Consider the following 18,803-nt stretch of genomic DNA (forward strand, 5'->3'; position numbering starts at 1 on the left):
GTATGGTAGAGGTAAAGTGATTATCTGGCAATATCTGTGAATAGCTTGGGTCTATTAATATTAGACACAACAGGACTATATGTAAACTCTAATGCCATGACAAGATGTGCATATGTCTATCTCGCGCATGTATAGTCTTCTGCCATCTTCACCCATAAGCCGCTTTTCCACTGGCCAGTGCGAGCCAGGGCTTACAGTGAGCCGGACGGGGCTAATAGCCTCGGACCTTGAGCACAGAGGCTGAAATCATGCCACGTTTCCACTGTCAGGCCAGTAGCCTCGCGGCACTCCTGTAAAACCCGCCCTAAACACGCCTTCACTGGACTACGTCACACAATACAAAGTTCCACCAGTGAGAGGGAGATGAATGAAATAAATCGCTAAACAAATATATCAGAAGCTGTCGTTTAGTCTTTTTTACAAACTTGGACACCACTATTGACTGACTACGAGCAGGTAATATAACTTACTTGCGGCATTTTTGATTCGTTAATGTCTCGCGGTCTTGCTGTTTTTTTTTTTACTTTGAACAATTACATTTTGGGCTAAAAGTGTGTTGTAACGCATGCGTTACTGAACATGTACTGAGTAAAATATTACTGAAAATTGATTAGTAATGCCTTACACTACTGCGTTACAGCAAAAAGTAATCAGTTACTGTAATGCATTACTTTTATAACACGTTACTCCCAACACTGCTCCCGGATAATCGAAAATTAATATCATTTAAACGGATGAGTTATAAAAAAACATTCACCCCCCTCACAGTTGTCATGAAGGGCAAAATTACCTATATAGACCAAAACCACTTTTTGTACCAGGCTGTAAACACATTTTTTTCTGCTTCCAGCCTCTAACGGCCAGTCGATGAATGAAAGTTTTAGTCACTTCCGTGTTGGTTTCACAAGAGAGACTTGGTGCGGACCTGTTGTGAATCCTCCAGTAAATGTGCGTGCTTTTGAGCTCATAAATACACAAATTGTTCAAAATATTTAGTGATTGACGCTCACTGACTTGGAAGTTGTCTACCGCTGACATACATAGAGCTATTACAGTTGTAATGAGTCCCTGAACAACGAAAAAACGAACAAATTTGCTTATTCATAATGCAGCAATATACATAACATGCTTAGAAATGGCGTTTGCTGCATCAAAACAACAAAAAACGAACAAGAGAATTTAGTGAAAACTTCTCGACAAGAAAATTAAATCATAATCACGGCAAAAGAAGTCCAAATCAAAATAATGATTCATATGCTTCTTATACTGGCAGCAATACACTATTCTGCATCACAAGCACGTTTGATTTGACTGAATTTTACACATAAAACTTGGTTTTGAGTCCCCAGGCTGAATTTGAAAGCATCAGAGAAGCTATGAGTCATGGTTGTATCAGACCCTCACCTGCAGCAAACCTCCGCAACTCTCGATAAAGGTAAACCACAACAGTAATGCACAAATCTGTCAAGGGTGATAAATGCTCAGTAGAATTTTTTTCCCATGGTTAAATTCTAATGGCAAGTCTTCCAAGTGACCACATAAAAGCAGATTGCTGGGCACCCACGTTCACAGTGCTCTGGAGGAAATACAGCAAAATTTTAGAAGTAATAATTGATCCATGCATTATTCATGGACGTGTCCCTGGGGAGAAAGGGAAGAGGAAGGCAAGGGTGGCAGGGTCAGAGAACGCACCTCTGCATGCTGCTCCTCATTACATTTGCCATCTGGGCTCAGCTTTTAGACCGGGGCTTCCCTTCCTGATCTCACCCTACACACACACACAGGCTGCTAGTATAATGCATACAGAAACAAGTGTCTAGTACTTGCACACATGCACACTGGCAAGCAAATATACGCTCACAGACACAACTGTGTTCCCTTACAAGACTCGATGATCTCTCAGATGATGATTTTGATCCAACATGGCATCTTCATAAAGCTTCTCGCTCTGTATGCAGTGTGCATTCAAACCTGACATCGTTCACACTATTTGAACTCTTCCCTCAGGCCTTCACCTCTGCCTCGAGACCTCCTGAACACATCTCCAGACTCTCCCCAGATTGTACCACTTAAACTGATCGTCAAGTTCTTTGGCGTATGAGATTGCAAGAGTTCAAGACCTGTTTTATACTGCTCTCTAGTGGATGTAGGAGACGCTGCATCCACAACGCAAATTAAACCTGAGTCAGCAGCCTTGGTTATGATACTATGTGCACTGATTACCTAAAATACCTACACCAATTAAGGTTCTTTATTGGCATTGATGGTTCCATAAAGAACCTGTAACATCCATAGAACCTTTCTATAGTGCAATTGGTTCTTTACAAGTGGAAAAAGGTTCTTCACACAAAAAAGATTGTTCTTTTAAAGAATTGTTCGCTGAATGATTTTTTGGGGTACCCATTCTATTGCCTTTTTGAAACTTTATTTTATAAAGAGTGTGGTGTGTTACTTTTATACAGTATATTTCTTTTAACACTTAACATTAGGTTGATACTTAATTTTGTTGTCTTATGAGACATGATCACAGAAATTGCAACTTCAACTCCATAAAAAAAAAGAAATTACTTCAGTTAAAAAGCATAAATACACAAAATAAACTTAATATGCTAAGATTTTCTGATTGGTGTAAAATTGTTATCCTGAGTAACAATCATCTTTCTGAAAAAAAAAAGCATACTGAGTAATTTATGGTAAAATGGAGATTTAATTTAATAAAAAACTACTGGGTTATGATTAGGTAATTTAATAAACAGAAAGGGAACTACACTGAATTGGTGTAAATTATACACCAAACACCAAAAAATCATAAAAATATGGCACAAAGTATGAAGGAATTTTCCGTATTGTTTTTTTACAGGTGTTCTGTGTTTTGTATTATGAATTTTGCACTGCACTGGCTTATGTTGTAGGGTTAATGGAAATGTCTGTAAAAATAATGAATAATGTTCTGGCAGAAAATTACCAGTATTTTTTTATTTTTTTCACAGTGTAAAAACAATTCTCACTCATACATTGCTAGTAAAGCTCGCAAATAATTACAAAGAAATGGCAAGTATCATGCTGAATTAAACATTACATTTTTCAGTAGAAAGACTGAAAATAATACTATTTTCATGAAACTTCAGAAAAACATTTTTTACAGTGTAGGATAATTCTAAAATGAATAGTGCTGCTGTCAAATAAAGCAAAAGAGAGACAAACCAAATAAAATGTAAACTGTTATGGTCATAATACAATTTGTAATTAAAAGAAAATCTATTAAATTATGCAAATAGTAGCATTTTCACTATAATAGTCTCAGACTTATGGACTATATGTAGCCTCTTACAAAAACACACACTCAGTATTTATCCTAATGTCCTCCATTATCCTTCCCTGTGAGGCCCTGGTAACATCACCATTGATTTCACTTTTATCTCATTCCCACACATTCTCTTCTCTCCATTATTCCCTCACTCTCCCCATCACACCTTTTGTTCTCATTAGGATGTAAATGGACATTATTGTTATCAGACCCCAAGAAGCAAGAACAAAGAGAGAAACAGAGAGAGTCTGCTGAGACATTTTGGTGATGTTCAGCATCCATTACACCGATAAAGGAAGGAACAAAACAAATGTCAGAGCTCTCTGGACTGAGCTACACTGAAAGGCCACGACTCCCCCTAGTGGCTGAACTGAACACTAGCGGGATTTTTTCCAATAGGGAGCGGTAGTAAGTAGAAACTGTATGACAGACAGAGAGCGAGAGAGAGTGAGTTTCCACGAAACCCATCTCCATAGGAACTGTGGTTAAGATAAAAGTGATAATAATGCTACATGCTACAAGATATATATGTATGCAAACACCCCAGAGCTAATTCAACTATATATAGCAATACATGATAATATTACCATGTAAACAAAACAGTAGTTGTCAGAATTACTATGTTCTCAATTGATACTGTCCCATTTCCTCTCAGCTATGAGTCACTATCAGTTGACGGTTTGAATTACTTGACTTGGGACTCTAAACAATTATAGGGGTGGGTCTAAAGACCTCCCCCATGAACCCTCTCCCCCACCACCCAAACATAGAGCTGACATTCGAGTCTCTACTCAGGAGCAAAGCACAGTGAGAAACAAAAATGATTCTTGTACTGCCATGGCGAAGATATATATAGGAAGTTTGCATTTGCTCACATCATCAGAAATAAACTTCCGAGTTCCTCATGCTCTCTGAGACAGTGGCCGGTGTAGTGTGTGAAATGTCTCACTGGAGCATAAGAGTATGAGAAGAGATGCGATACGTGGATGTGTATATTGGACTATGCGTGTGGAGTAATATAAAGTAGATATTTCTTTGTATGTATGAATGTGTTTGGATTAGATTCCAGGAAATGCTCAGGGCTGGTGTTCTGTGTTTTATGGTAGAACCTGTCTAACCAGTACTGGTACGTTACAACCCTCCCCCCTGTGAGAACGGTGGCAAATAATGCTTTAGTAAACAGTTTCACATACTCATAAACTAGGAAGTGTAGATCCGTTTGTACACACTTGTACATGCTCATTTGTGTATGAATCATATCAGGATTTTTTTCTGACTGAAACCTGTGACATAACTTTAACTTGTATGATTCCTAAAGACACTCCCTTTTCTCTTTCTCTATGTTTGTGATCATGTGGCTACACAAACAGCAATGAAAAATTGTCCTGAAGTGGAATCACTTCCCTGGAAACTATATAGTACAATGGAACTATAGAGTGGTTACTAAGAAAACACTTCGGCTTTTTACAATACAGATGCATGTATATTTACTAACAGATTCTAAATCAGCAAAGACGTGTCAGAACAACACAGAAATACTTTGAATATGAAACAGTTGAATAAGTTGAAAAGTGTGTTGGGTTGGCTGCAGGTTTTTAAACTTGTATACAGGAACCCTCAGGGTGCTTGCCAAAAATTCATTCAAATGACATGTTAACACACCATGAACGTGAGGTGCATTTACTGTAAAAGTTCTGACGTGACCTATGAGTTTCCTGACTTACTTTCTGTGGTTAATGGTCATCAGTCGCTCATCTCAATTGAAGTCTAAAAATAATTCCTCAATCTAATAGGTATGGCCTAAGATTGTCATGACTTTCTTACCGTGTCAGGCACTTCTCTTAAAATGGAGGTTGTAACACTGTCAGCCTTCATAAGCATGACTCAGTTGATTTGTGACTCAATACCACCGGCATTTGCTCAAAACACTGAAACCCAAATACAAAAATATGTCAGCAAAGTATTATTCTTTTTTTTTCTTGTGAGATGTGTATAGATTTTTCTGTGCACTTTCGTTCACACATTACTAATGCTGTATGTATAGGGATATAATTCACCATGCAATTTTATTTGAGAAAGGCCGGCAATGTTAAGTTGTGTCAGTGCTTTTAACACTTACTTCTTAAACACAATTTAACACTATTAACTATCATTAGCTTTGGTTACATGTGGGCTAAGTGAGTGAGTCTATTCAGACCTGCCAAATCTTTGTCATGAAAAATTTATTTAGTTTAATAAAGGTCTTTGTCAGAAGTAAATCAGAATATATAGTTGTAAGTCTGAATATATAAATGTAAATCAGAATATATAGAGGTAAATCAGAATATATAGGCCTAGTTATAAGCCTGAATATATAAATGCAAATTGTGAACATGTAGTTATAATTCTGAATATATAAACATAAACAGCATTATGTAGATATCCGCATCTTATATACATAGAAAGCATATTAAACACAAGTGGTATGCTTTTCAAATAACTTTTGTGAAAATAAAATGTCAGAATATAGGTGAAATAATGTTGCATCATCATTCAGTATATATATACAGTGGGTACGGAAAGTATTCAGACCCCCTTAAATTTTTCACTCTTTGTTATATTGCAGCCATTTGCTAAAATCATTTAAGTTAATTTTTTTCCCTCTTTAATGTACACACATCACCCCATATTGACAGAAAAACACATATATATATATCAGTGGCGTTCCGTCCATATAAGCTGCGAATGCGCCGCATAGGCCTACCAGGGCCCTTTGAGAGAATGAGTTCACAGACTAATTAATATAAACATGATTATAAATTGATCCCTTGTCATTTGAGATGTGACTTAAAGTTTAATAAAGTGTTGGGAATAAGCATGTAAAATTAGGCTATTTATTTGAAAACAACGGTAATTTTCTGTAAATCTAAATCAGTTGCGGTTGCTTCCGGGCGAGCGGATTCTCCGCAGCTTTCTCGCCTCCGCTCTATTGCTATGACTCTTCAGGATTATAGCGCGTTCTCAGTGGTTTGCTGGTCTGCGGGAGATTTCATGCGGGAGGTAAACTGTCCGCAAAGCGCTCGCCCAAGCGGAAAAATGCGCTGTTGCTGCCAGATCTCGATTGCCGAAACTCGACTAAATCATATGATAAAACCCCATCGTAACTCTATCTTTTTCGTATACTTGTGTCGCTTACAATTAAAGTCCTTTTCTGATTTTATTGTTTGCAACGTTTCGTGGCAATATTTTAAAGATATTAATATTATTTTGTTTATTTATTTATTTAATTAAATAAATGTAATTTAATTAAAAAAAAAATTTCATGGTCTATTATTGGAGTAGTGTCACCCGGGTGGGAGTTTTAACTCCTATTCACTGGGAATAAAAATGAATGAATGAATGAAATCATTCAGTTGATGCAGAGACATATAGTATCTCCCCCACCCTCTGAATATTACGTATCATAAAGTAACTACGTTATTTGTAGTAATTACGAAAAGCAGCTGTTTTCTAGCATTCGAATAACTACCTGAAACTATAGAAGAAGGATTGGAGATGAATTTCCTTTACAAATAAAGTAGGAATGTGCATACTTTTAAATCGACACCTGCCATGGTGTTTTCCTCTTTGGAGGGGGGAGGGGGGGGCTTAATTGAAGTATTAAAATAACTCAAATTAAATAAAACTAAAAACTTAATAAAAGACATATACAGACATAATTGAACTAAAATTTAAATAAACAACAAATACAAATAATACAAATCAAATGACAGTAGTTTATCAGTAATCCTAAAAAATAACTGCCAAACACACATGCTAAAAAACAACAACTTACTTACACATAGTAAGAAATGGTTATAAAAACTGAAACAGAAGCGAAACAAGTAGTAGAAAATATATATATATATAGCCTATATAAGGTATTTGTCAACACACATGCACATACATAGCCTACATATTATTATTAATGACCCCACACGCCCACATATGGATCAAAAATAAATAAATACATGGTTGTGTAGAAAATACAACTAGTAGCCTAAGTAACATAGTGCTGTCAGTTTATTTTATTTTATTTTGCACCTACATGATGAATACAAAAGGCACGCTTTTCTTGAAAAGGCCCACATATGACTGCATAATGTAGCCTAATCTATATATTATTTGGAGAAGTGTTTGGGCAGTATAGCCTATCCATTTCTAAAGACCGTGACCCTTGACAATAAGTTCCGAGACATGTAAAATGCGATACAGATTGTAAATGAAAGTATGACAAATCTGTGATTTGTGATAACCAGTGACGTTACTCATACTACGATAAGGTGTCGTCACGAAACCCCCAGACCTCACAACAACAAACTGAAGCGAACTGAAGACGAAACTCAGGAAGTCTCCGCCCATAAAGAGGACGACACTCTAAAAGCTCAAATCAGCAGCTCATTTCATATTCAAGGTGCGGCTAGTTCACTCAACAGGTGTCTGAGTCAGGGTATCGGCAACGACTCTTAACGGATTTTTTCCCTAACATTTGTTAATTTAACGTCGGAGGATTACGAAAACCGAACTCATTTGGAAAAGCATTAGGCATATAACTATTTGCTGAACTGCTGCTTTCAGATATAGTTGATCTTTTAAGTTCATTGTGAGAAGATGGCAAATAAAGGACTGCAGCTCCTGGGATTTACTCTATCGCTTCTGGGGTTGATTGGGCTCATTGTTGGCACAATCTTACCCCAATGGAAGATGTCTGCCTACGTTGGAGATAATATAATCACAGCGATAGCGATGTATCAAGGCCTTTGGATGTCGTGCGCTTTCCAGAGCACCGGACAAATGCAGTGCAAGGTGTACGACTCCATCCTACAACTCGATAGTAAGTAGCCTACAAACCGCCTTTTTTTTCTTTTTTTTTAACAAAGGGTAACTTTTTAGCCTATATTATTAACAACAGTGCTAGGTGTTCTTAAAAGTACTTTAATTTGCACTGGACTGTTTGTTTATATTAGTTGTGGTTTGTAACTCACGAAAGCTGTTGCTTAGTGAAACGCTGCACCTGTAAGAGCGCATGCGCGCACTATTGAACGTACTGGCATATGAACACTAATTTCACACGCTGATGATAATTATACGAGTATTTTGGCTTCGAATGGTGCCAAGCTACTGATATAATTTATGTGTGTCCTGTCATAGCTTTATTAATTATGAAACGAAAACTTTTAAACTATTTGTTGATAACGTGAATATCGTATTAAAAAAGTGTATTATAATTATTAATTGTAAAATATAAGGTGCAAATCATATTTCGGACTGTTGTGGTGATGCTTGTCTTATTTGTAGTTACATGAAAGCTAGGACGTTACCACGCCCTAGAGCCATTTCGCGGCAACTCCTCTAGTGTTACAATAATAAGGACAAACACCTGTTGTTCCACGAGTTCCCTCAAAAATAGTTTTTGTATTGTTTGGTGTAAAAAAAATAAATAAATGCACGCTAACTCTTATTGGCTGTGATTACATAAAATGTATGTGAATAGTAGCCTCTCACATTCCTGCAGAGCTGGTTAATTATTTTTTTGACTTTTTTGTTACGTTTTGGGTCAAAGGAAACATAAAGGTGGTAAAAAGGGCAGCTGTCCTTCAGGAATGTGTAAATTTTCAAGCAAGTGTTGCCAAAATAGGAGATTATACATGATGATAAACACAATGTAAGCCGTTTTATCATTTGGGTGAACTTTCTGACTGAGACGATGCTAGTTTAACGTTGGGTGATACAGTTGGGTTACGCTTTTACTCAAAGTAATGATTATACTGGCGTGACTCCCACCCTTCCTCCCATCGCGGAAACTCGGTGCTCCTGTATCGGGTGTGGGAGTCCGGCATTGTCTTTGAATGACTTGTGTATTTTGCCAACAGCTTATTAAAACACAACTCCTTTGTGAAAGCACCTAAACACAGACAATGACGCTTTTTAAACTCAAATAGTGCCTTTTTAAAATAATAGTAGAGGCGTTTGCTCTTTATTTGATGTTTATTCACCTTATTTCATCCCATCTTTACTCTTAACACCTGAGATTAATGGAAAAGGTTCACTTCAGTGTTTATGGCTGTGTGTTTATACACTAAAGTCATTTAGCCAATTACCATATCAGTCATTTGATTTAGCTCGCGTAAAACATACACTTATCTTAAAGTGTCTTATCAGTGAGTTTGTTATACACACACAAGTTTGATAGCCTATTTAATATCTTGCTGTAGTACTGCTGTTATGGATAAACCATGAGATATAATAGGCAACAAGCAAAGTTAAAAAATAAATAAAAAAAGTAAGGTGACGTAACGGCCCTAGGCAGCCATTTTGTATATCCTGTAAGATTTTAATGTACATTTCATTTCAGGTGATGCACACCTAGTAAAGTAATTTCTTTCTTAATTCATCTTGATACTAAAAGTGAAGTGTTGTAATACTTTGGAAAGCCAAACCATACCCACAAATCAAAAGTAAGTAGATTGTTGCAGTGATACCCAAGTTCCCAATGACTGGTTAAACCTGTTCCTTCTCTAAAGCTAAAGGGCAAATCGCTGCAAATGCTGCCCATATATGTGTACAATCTCACTGCGCTCTCAAAGGAGGCTTCCGGTTGGAACCGGTCTCTGTTTCACCTGACTGCAGGTGTAGCTGGGGGAAGGGATTTTTTTTGTGAGTCAGAGGAAAAAAAAACCTGTAGAGAATTTGGCCATTATAATCTTTCTGATTCACTATTAAAGCACTTGCCTGTTTTGTGTGCTGAACTGAGTTTAACCATGATAAACAACGAAGGGAATAAGCTTGCCTTTAGCCTAGTAAAGAACATTTATTTTAAGTTTTTATATAATTTGTATTATCAATTTTAATTTGCATGGGCAGTCTGAATGTCCCTGTCAAAAATTTACTGCGTTGAGACCGAAGTATTTACCTTTTCTCTTTGTATCTCACTCATTCTCTACCCTCCCCCTCTTTCAGGTTCTCTCCAGGCAACTCGTGCCCTGATGATTGTCGCGATCCTTCTCACAGTAGCAGGACTGGGTGTGGCCAGCATGGGCATGAAGTGCACTAACTGTGGTGGAGATGACAAGGTCAAAAAGTCCCGCATTGCCATGACCGGCGGTATAGTCCTCCTTGTTGGAGGTGCGTTCACTTTAATAGCATTATATTAATGCTAGTTTTCTAAAGCAGTACTTTTTCATCAGCACACCAAAAATCTAGATAAGGTTTTAAATGCCAAGGTTAAAGGAATTCTTGCCAGGTTCGGAATCAGTGCTTTATTGCTCCAGAATCTGTCAGTTAACTAAAATGTTCACTCCCTCTTTGTGGACAAAAATAGTCAAAAACATGTTTGGAAATGTTTTCATAAGTAACTAATTTTTCTCTTCTCTTCCATTCCTCAGCCCTCTGTAGCATTGTTGCCTGTGCCTGGTTTACAAATCGAATCGTCCAGGACTTCTATAACCCCTTCACACCAGTCAACACGAAGTAAGTTCAAATGTAGTTTCATACCACAAGCAAATTATGTTTAGGCATTTATCCATGTGCTTTACCTCATTTTATAGTTTCTCATCCTCTTGTTACCAAGAAAGGAAAGGCAAAGCTCATATTATGATATTCTATTTCTATAGGTATGAGTTCGGTGCGGCCATTTTCATCGCCTGGGCAGGTGCGTTCCTGGACATAATGGGTGGAGGCATGTTGGCTGCCTCCTGCCCAAAGGGTAAATCATCTCCCAAGTACCCCAAGTCCTCCAGACCCCCCAGCAGCAGCAAGGAGTACGTTTGAGCCATGGCGGCAGTTCACAAGCTGGAGAAGATCATAATGAATCCTAGAGCATCTGTAGAAGTTTCCCTAGTCAGCTGATCTCAGATCTGTTTAGATTTTAATTGTGTATTGTGTTTGACTTGGAATAGAACAAACAGCTAAGATCAGTGTCCTTGGGAAAATTTTACTCATGCTCAGATGCAGCAGCCCACCTCAGAAAAAGGTCACTTCTGTTTTCTTTCTTTTGATAAGCACCAAGTCTGTTTTTTCCTATTATAAATCCTGTTACTGAAGTGAGTTTGGAAAGAGAGGGTTCTTCCCCAGTATGTCCTTAGTGAACATTAAAGAGAGGGGCATACTCAGGGAAAAATCGTCACTCATACCGCTCATTAGCACATCATCTCTATTGTAAAGCCATGTCCTGACCTCATCTGCCTTGCTTGCTTTGTGCATCACTTTATAAATTGTGCCAGACACTGAGGTGCATGAAAAGAACAACTTAAAAAGAAAATAACTTTTTTATTTGTATTTTTTTTAAGAGCCAAGGCCAACATGTAAATTTCTGGTTCAATTTGCTGCATAATTTCAGGCCGGTGACTGTGACATACCAGACCTTCTCTTTCCAAACAATACTTCACTTTATACAAATCATCTGAGGGAAGTTTCGCTCATTGCTATTGAAAGACAGTTTTTGAAAGGAAGTAGTAAAATACTGAACTACTCAAAGAGAACTATAATGGAATCGAGTGGTATGTTGATGGAATTAGATTGAAATTGCTGGCATGCATATAGAGCTAGACTGAAACTAGGTGGATAAACAAAAGCTTGACTTTTTTGGGTGAGGCTAAAGATAAAGAAACTAAAGCACTAAACTTCTCAGTTAAGTCAGTTTTTTTTGGGGGGGGGGGTAAATCAAAGAAATGGCTCTTATTTATGCAAAGTGAAACTTTTCAGTTGCTTTTGTGCTCCAGCTCCTCGGTGTCCTTCCTGTTATTCAGCTAATGCTTTTGACACTCCTTTCATGTTTTATACACAATTTATTGGTCAGTAGAAAAGGCTGTAGATATTTGCTTGGGTTTTATCACAGCTGGTTACAATCCAAGACTCGCATGAATCATGTGTCTCTTTATATCCACAACAACATGAGCATGTGACATGCAAAAACTGGTCCTCTATGGGGTTTTTTCTCTCTCGTTCTTTGGTCTTTGTGCTTGGACCACTTGAGGTGGGTCGCCCTCAAGTCTATTTAGGATAGTCATATTATATTTGTAACCAGTTTATGCAAATATTTAACTTTTTGAAACGTTTTTGACTGTTCAGTTTGCAATTTTATGTAAATAAATTTTTTAAAACAAGACATGGCCATTGTCACATTCTTTATATGTGCCTAATCTGGGGCAGATTACCCATATTAGTGATTTGCAAATACCTTGGCCTTGTGAGTCACACATGGTCCTCTGACTCCTGCTTCAGCATAATTTGCGTATTCTGGCTAACACTGCAAACGTGTCTTAATGTAAATAATTCTGTAATGGGAGAATATGAGTGAAAGGAAAATAGGTCACCAAGTACAATTGGTGAACTAGAGCAGTAGCATATGCATGGTTAACAATTACAGCCATTTGTATTTCACAAATATGCTATCATTGGTTATAATAAATAACATAAAACATTTGTTTACAAAGGGGATTTACGTTTCACCTAAATATTTGAGACAAAACGTAAGGTACTTTTCCACAATGTTCAACCTGTGGTAGTTGTTGCCCTTTACTGCCACTCGGAGATCATTTCCTGCTAACCGCGTATCGTCGGTGAAACGTAGTGGGTGGGTGCTGCTGATTCAGACTAAGCCCGCCTAAAGAAAGTCGAAATAAAAGGCTGGTAGTTTTATTCTTTATACATGTAAATAGGCATATACCGTATATACGTCCCAAAATGGATTTAGTAACTACAAATGTTATAGAATACTAATTATAGAGACACCTGGTAAACACTTGCCAACACAAATCGCGTTCACTTGAGGAAATTACCATAGCAGCAAAGTAGCCTACTGCTTGAGCATTTGATTAGAATCATTAGCGAATGAAACATTCACAGAACATAAACGCTGTCGAGATCTATATGTCAAAAAATATCAAAAAGTCTGTTAGATAGCAGATGTTTTGATAATTGTGGCGCCAAGAACAATTTGGATTGGGCGAGGTGAACCTAGCTAGAACATGTTTAATGGAAATTCCTTAAACTACCCACCTTCTAATCCAGGTTTTTTTCCAGACATTAAACTTGTAGATTTTGAGGCTGTTTGCAAGTAGACTACTGCCAATAAATGGTTACAAATGCAATACATTTATAACAATTGCTAGAGCCTTAAAGGAGAACTATTAATTTCTTAGGTTTTGTAGCCATCTAGTGGACAAATATGGAACAGTTTGCATGCTCAGCTTTACATTTGACATTTATTATGTCAGTTATTTACACATTTATTCTTTTTTGCATGGCCCTTTTTTCCAGTGCTTAACTACAAAATGCAAGCAACACATAAAACAATATATATTCTTCATACGTGCCACAGAATCATTCTGCCAACTAAATATAAACTTGTTACATATTTTAACAAAAGTAATGTATCATAGCAGTGCTCAAGCAAGTGCATAGCTTTTCACAGTGATAACTAATGCAACGTGCAATGTTTCATACGGCATAAAAACATTTAAGCCTTTAGAAAAGTAATACTCAGCTTCAGAGCACAATATGCCTTAAGATACAAAATAAAACAAAAAAGTAATTAAATTACTAAATAAAAGTGATCAAAGAAGTTTCGTTCTGAAACCACTGCAATTATGAAATGAATCTCTTTTTTTAACCTAGAGATACTACTTGTTTCTGTTAATAATAAAAAGTGAGAAATACCAGAGGAAATATATTTTTGGTTGACATTTGAATATTGACTATATTGTCGTGGACAACAGGTAACAACCATGGCTCTAGGAAGCAGCATACATTTCCAGAGTTTTGAGAGACAAAGTAAAACACAAGAACATTGTGCTATTCTTCTTGCCAAATGTTTCAACAGATAAATTGAAAGACATCTTTATAACAGCACAAGCCTGGACAGAGTGATCTACAGTGGCTGGTCTTTGCCTTTGGTCAGAAATATGTTAATCAGCCTACATATGCACATTTCTCCCTCTGGGAGGCACGAGTGTCACACACAGAGCTCTGGTCTAAGAAGCTACTATACAACAAATCACCTGTGTGGCCTGTTGTAGGTTGACAGCTGCTGCCATGCGACTAGTAAACTACAGCTGAAACGCATGCGGATCTCGTGTGAATCTGATACTGGGAGAGGTGTCTGACTTTTCTCCTGCTGAAAGTGTCCCGACTGTCCCGTGGCAGAAAGGCGCATTTCACGAATAGCTGGTCCAGAATATTAAGAATCTAGAGAGGCTCAGGATGGCTCATTGCTGAGAGGGACAGGTCCATTGTTGTTGTTCATGACGTCATCCAGATCTTCATCCTCTATGACCACTATAAAATAATGTTCACATATCTTACTTTAACAGATATGCAAATTTGGGCCATGCTTTGGTTTTCAGTTACACTGTGCACAGTTTAGTTATACATTAATGAACAAGGTGTAACCTTACTTAATATGTAAATATTCTATTAAATCCATAATTCCATAAATTATTAAAATTCCGTAAGTTATTACAGGCACTTTTCTTAACCATCAAAAACTTCAGTATCTTATAAAATGTTACAAACTAAGTGTCTCCTTTTAATCTTACATTTTCAACTTTAAGGGGATATTCTTGAATCTTCGTCTATGAATTTGTACAAATTATTTTTGAAAACTGGGTATTTGTAGAAATATCAAGAATTATCTGCTTAATAAACATCTTGGTTACATGGCCTTTATAGCACAAGTGAAATATGAAACTGTCAAACCAGTATAATTGTGTATGAGCCGATTATTAAATCTATATGTTTGTAGAAATATCAGCATTAAATTGTCTTTCCAATAATCACCTTGTAATATTATAACCTTGAGCACAAGGCTAGTTAAATTAGCAATAAAACCGTCAACCCTGTTATAAACCCAGTTACCTTTTAAATGCCCTATTCCATATCCCAGTATGAACTTATTTAACTTATACAAAGTTGAAAGTTATATATATATATATATATATATATATATATATATGAAGAGTTCAGATGTAAAAGCCTCTAAGTGCTGTCTGAAATTTTCTTCTAAAATTATCATTTTTATCAGGCTCATATATTTATGTTCAGTTCTTTCACTTTAATAGCATAGAAAAGAACCTATACATTGCCATTAAAGTAAAATTACTGAACCTAAACATAGGAGCCTGATAAAAATATATATAATGTACTATAATGTACTTAACAAAAAAAAAGCAAAATGGGATGAAAAATCACAAATTATCCAAATAAATGAAACGGAAAAACATTACTGAGTATGTTTTGTCCATGTTATGTCCACAGTTAAAACAGTTAAAAACGGCTGATATTTCTACAAGCATGCAGGTTTTAAATCAGTTAGCCTATTTACCATACAAAATTAGAAAAATATTACTTACCTCTCTTTGACCGTCCAATTTGTCCGAGTTTGGGGGCCCTCTGGCCTAACCTCCGTTGAGGGGATTCAGGGCTCAAGCAATCTCTCTCAACCATCAAATGCTGCATCTGACACACCGAGTCACGAGGACTCGGTTGAAGTTGCCCCGAGGGCGGCAGGAGCTCGGGCATATCCGTTGTGTCAAACATCCCTGCAGCTGGAGTTTCATCCCGGTTTCCAGCGGTGACGGTGTCCGCTTCCCCGCAGTTCATCAACGCCTCTTCCGCGCCCGTGTGCTCCTGCTCCCCCTTCTCCCTCTTCTCTCTTCCACCGCAGCAGTACAGCATCCAGAAGTGTAGCGGACGACGAAACGGACGTAGCGAGGATATAACAGTTATTTTCAGTGTGTATGTTGGTCAGTGGATCAGTTTGCTCAGTGTTAGCAGTTTGTCGTTGTCTCTGCAGTGGGCTCCTGTTTCATTCCACTTCGTTATTCAGGCGGAAAACTGCAGAATTCAACCGCTCTTGACCAGCATCCGTCGGTAATGACCGTCTTCGAGTTCTGTGTCTTCCAGTCAAAGGATGCAGTGGACCGGATGGCGTAAAGCTCCTCTTGTTGAGTATCACATTAGTCATTCACTCACGCTCCTTGAATGACTTTTTGATGTTTTTGCGACTAAACACGACCACGAGAGAATATTAACTGTCCTTCTAATTCTATTTAATCCCTAATCAAAATTCCAAAAGAAACGTTTGCAGGATGTTTATTGAATTATGCAACTAGTCTGGAATTAATAAGAATCATTTACGAATCAGATCTCAGATTTTAAATAAGGTAGCTATAAAACAGCAAGCAAAAATAAATAAATAAATAATAAAGTTGGGATAGTTATATAGTATAATTATAATATGTTGATTTAGTATCTATCGATCTGTCTTCCGTCTATCTTGTGAATGTAGGAATATAGTGTGTATATGGTTACATTTTAAGATGTTCTTGTCACAGTGTAATTACAAAAATATGCAAACACAGTAATATTAATTAACGAGTACTTACTCTATGGTTAGGGTTTGGTTGGTTAGTTGCTTGTATCATGCATCATCAAAGCACATACTGTACTATACACGAATATAAATCTCAGTGAAGAAGTCTTCTGATTTTGTGAAATGTAGCGTGGCTATTTTCTCACAATTACAGCTTTTGAATTTAACATTATAACCATTTGAAAATATTTTTAAACATTCTGGATATATTTCCGACTTTTCTGACTATTATGCAGATTCGAATGATTTGCAATTGCTCTGGTGCAAAAGCTGTCAGTGGGGATTGTGATTTAATATGTATTCATATTAATTACTAGTGTAAGAGACTCTTTGGTTACTGCTTATTCGTAGGGGGAGCATCACAATGGGATGTCAGTTAAAACACCTTGAGGCAATATCCATTTACAAGTTTTATTTCACCAATGCCAGTACCATAGAAGAAGGAGGTGGAGGCAGAGAGGACGCTCTACTCACACATGGCGGTAACTTCAACTCGGGACTAGCTTTCACATGATGTTGTTCCTGTAGATGAACTCGGAGCTCTTGAGCTAATGCTGCAGCTGAAGCAATCCCCATAGAAGGTATGAAAGACTCCTTATCAGGTGAGGGCAGTGCAGATCAATTTTGGCTACCTTCTTCAGATGACCAAGAACTTCCTGAAGAACAAATCCTATTAACTCTGGAATTTATCTGCTTCACACTTCGGCCTAATTCCATAACAAACTCCTTCAACTGCTTCATTTCCCGTAAGATAGGGTCACAAGGTTCAGAATAACTCTCTCCGGCATCTTCACTACTGCTTTGGACTGGGGCTAAGGAAACTGACTGGCTAGTTCGAGGAGGCTTCAATGGCGGTAAGGTAGTCTCATAGTCCTCAAGATAGACTGGAGGCTTAGTCTGTCTTGAAGACTCTCGACGAGGTGGTACATGGCATTGGCTAGTATATTGCTCTTGGTCCATTGGGATGCTCAAATTCCGGCTCGAAGGACCATGTAAGAGACTCTTAGGTTACTGCTTATTCGTAGGGGGAGCATCACAATGGGATGTCAGTTAAAACACCTTGAGGCAATATCCATTTACAAGTTTTATTTCACCAATGCCAGTACATGACTTCATCCACAGGTATCAGGCGGGTTTCTGAAATCTGTACACAGCCAAACACCATATGAAATAATCCAGAGCAGTGAACAAGGAATGAACTGACTACTGCTCAGAAGCAACCCTTCTTAAAGGCCCCTAATTGGAGCCAGAATAGGATGCAGCTGTCAACAGTGGGTGGAGCTACAATCACCATGTCATAGGTTTTCCAACAACTAGTATGTTTCTTTCTAAGTACTAATATGTATTTAGGTACAATTATGTACCTTTAAGCTACTAATAATAAGGTACTAACAATTTGGTACTAATATGCTTTTGAAAAGGTACCACCCCAGTGACATACCTTTTTTTCTGAGAGTGTATGCATTCATGTCATCAGTTACATGAATACTTATATTTTCATACATTAAGCATGTCTGGATTCTTCATATGCATGGAGCAATGCAGTCTTGTTCTCCGCCCTGTTTTGTGAGCTTTTTTAAGTGTAATGCTTGAAAGATGCTGCTGTGAACTTGTCTAACAGGTTAAGGAGGTTTCCTTTAGAGCCAATGTGCACTCAGTATAAATGCAAGATTGTGATCACAGATTTAGAAACAGCAGATACTTTGCATTACGTTGGACCAGTCAACACAGAGGTGAGTGAAGATTTCCTACACAGATATCAGGATCAGAAGATATTTTCATTATTCTTATCTGTATGTTTAAGATGATTATTTAACCTTTTGTATTAGGACTTGAATAGTTTTACTGTGAGTTCTGAAAAGCTGTAAACACTAAGCTGCATGCACTCTTTTATATGAAGAAAACACCTTTAAAAAAATTGAATAATCAAATATATAAGTATTAAATTAATAATATGATATTTAATATATATCATAATTTTTATTTAAATTTAATGTATATGCTGCCAGTCAAAACTATGGAATATTTTTTGAAAGAAGTCTCTTATGCTCAACAAGGTTGCATTTATTTGATAAAAAATACAGTGAAAACAGTAATATTGTGAAA

At 37.2% G+C, this 18,803-nt stretch overlaps 1 protein-coding gene across 1 annotated transcript; it reads left to right on the forward strand.

Annotated features, from left to right (window-relative positions):
• The first annotated feature begins 7,735 nt into the window (after positions 1-7,735).
• Positions 7,736-12,431, forward strand: LOC107552057 (claudin-7-B). Its single transcript, XM_016233858.1, has 4 exons — positions 7,736-8,159; positions 10,286-10,450; positions 10,711-10,795; positions 10,939-12,431. The coding sequence occupies exons 1-4, from the start codon at positions 7,937-7,939 to the stop codon at positions 11,093-11,095; spliced, it is 630 nt and encodes a 209-aa protein (XP_016089344.1). The 5' UTR covers positions 7,736-7,936; the 3' UTR covers positions 11,096-12,431.
• Positions 12,432-18,803: the final 6,372 nt, after the last annotated feature.

This window comes from Sinocyclocheilus grahami, unplaced genomic scaffold (assembly GCF_001515645.1).
Source record: "Sinocyclocheilus grahami isolate Dianchi unplaced genomic scaffold, SAMN03320097.WGS_v1.1 scaffold440.1, whole genome shotgun sequence".
NCBI classification, from domain to species: Eukaryota; Metazoa; Chordata; class Actinopteri; order Cypriniformes; family Cyprinidae; genus Sinocyclocheilus; species Sinocyclocheilus grahami.

Excerpts from the sequence above, each read along its gene's own strand:
- LOC107552057 (XM_016233858.1), top strand. The coding sequence starts at position 7,937 with ATGGCAAATAAAGGACTGCAGCTCCTGGGATTTACTCTATCGCTTCTG. Across the intron at positions 8,160-10,285 it reads CTCCATCCTACAACTCGATA|GTTCTCTCCAGGCAACTCGT; the intron begins GTAAGTAGCCTA and ends CCCCTCTTTCAG. Across the intron at positions 10,451-10,710 it reads TATAGTCCTCCTTGTTGGAG|CCCTCTGTAGCATTGTTGCC; the intron begins GTGCGTTCACTT and ends TCCATTCCTCAG.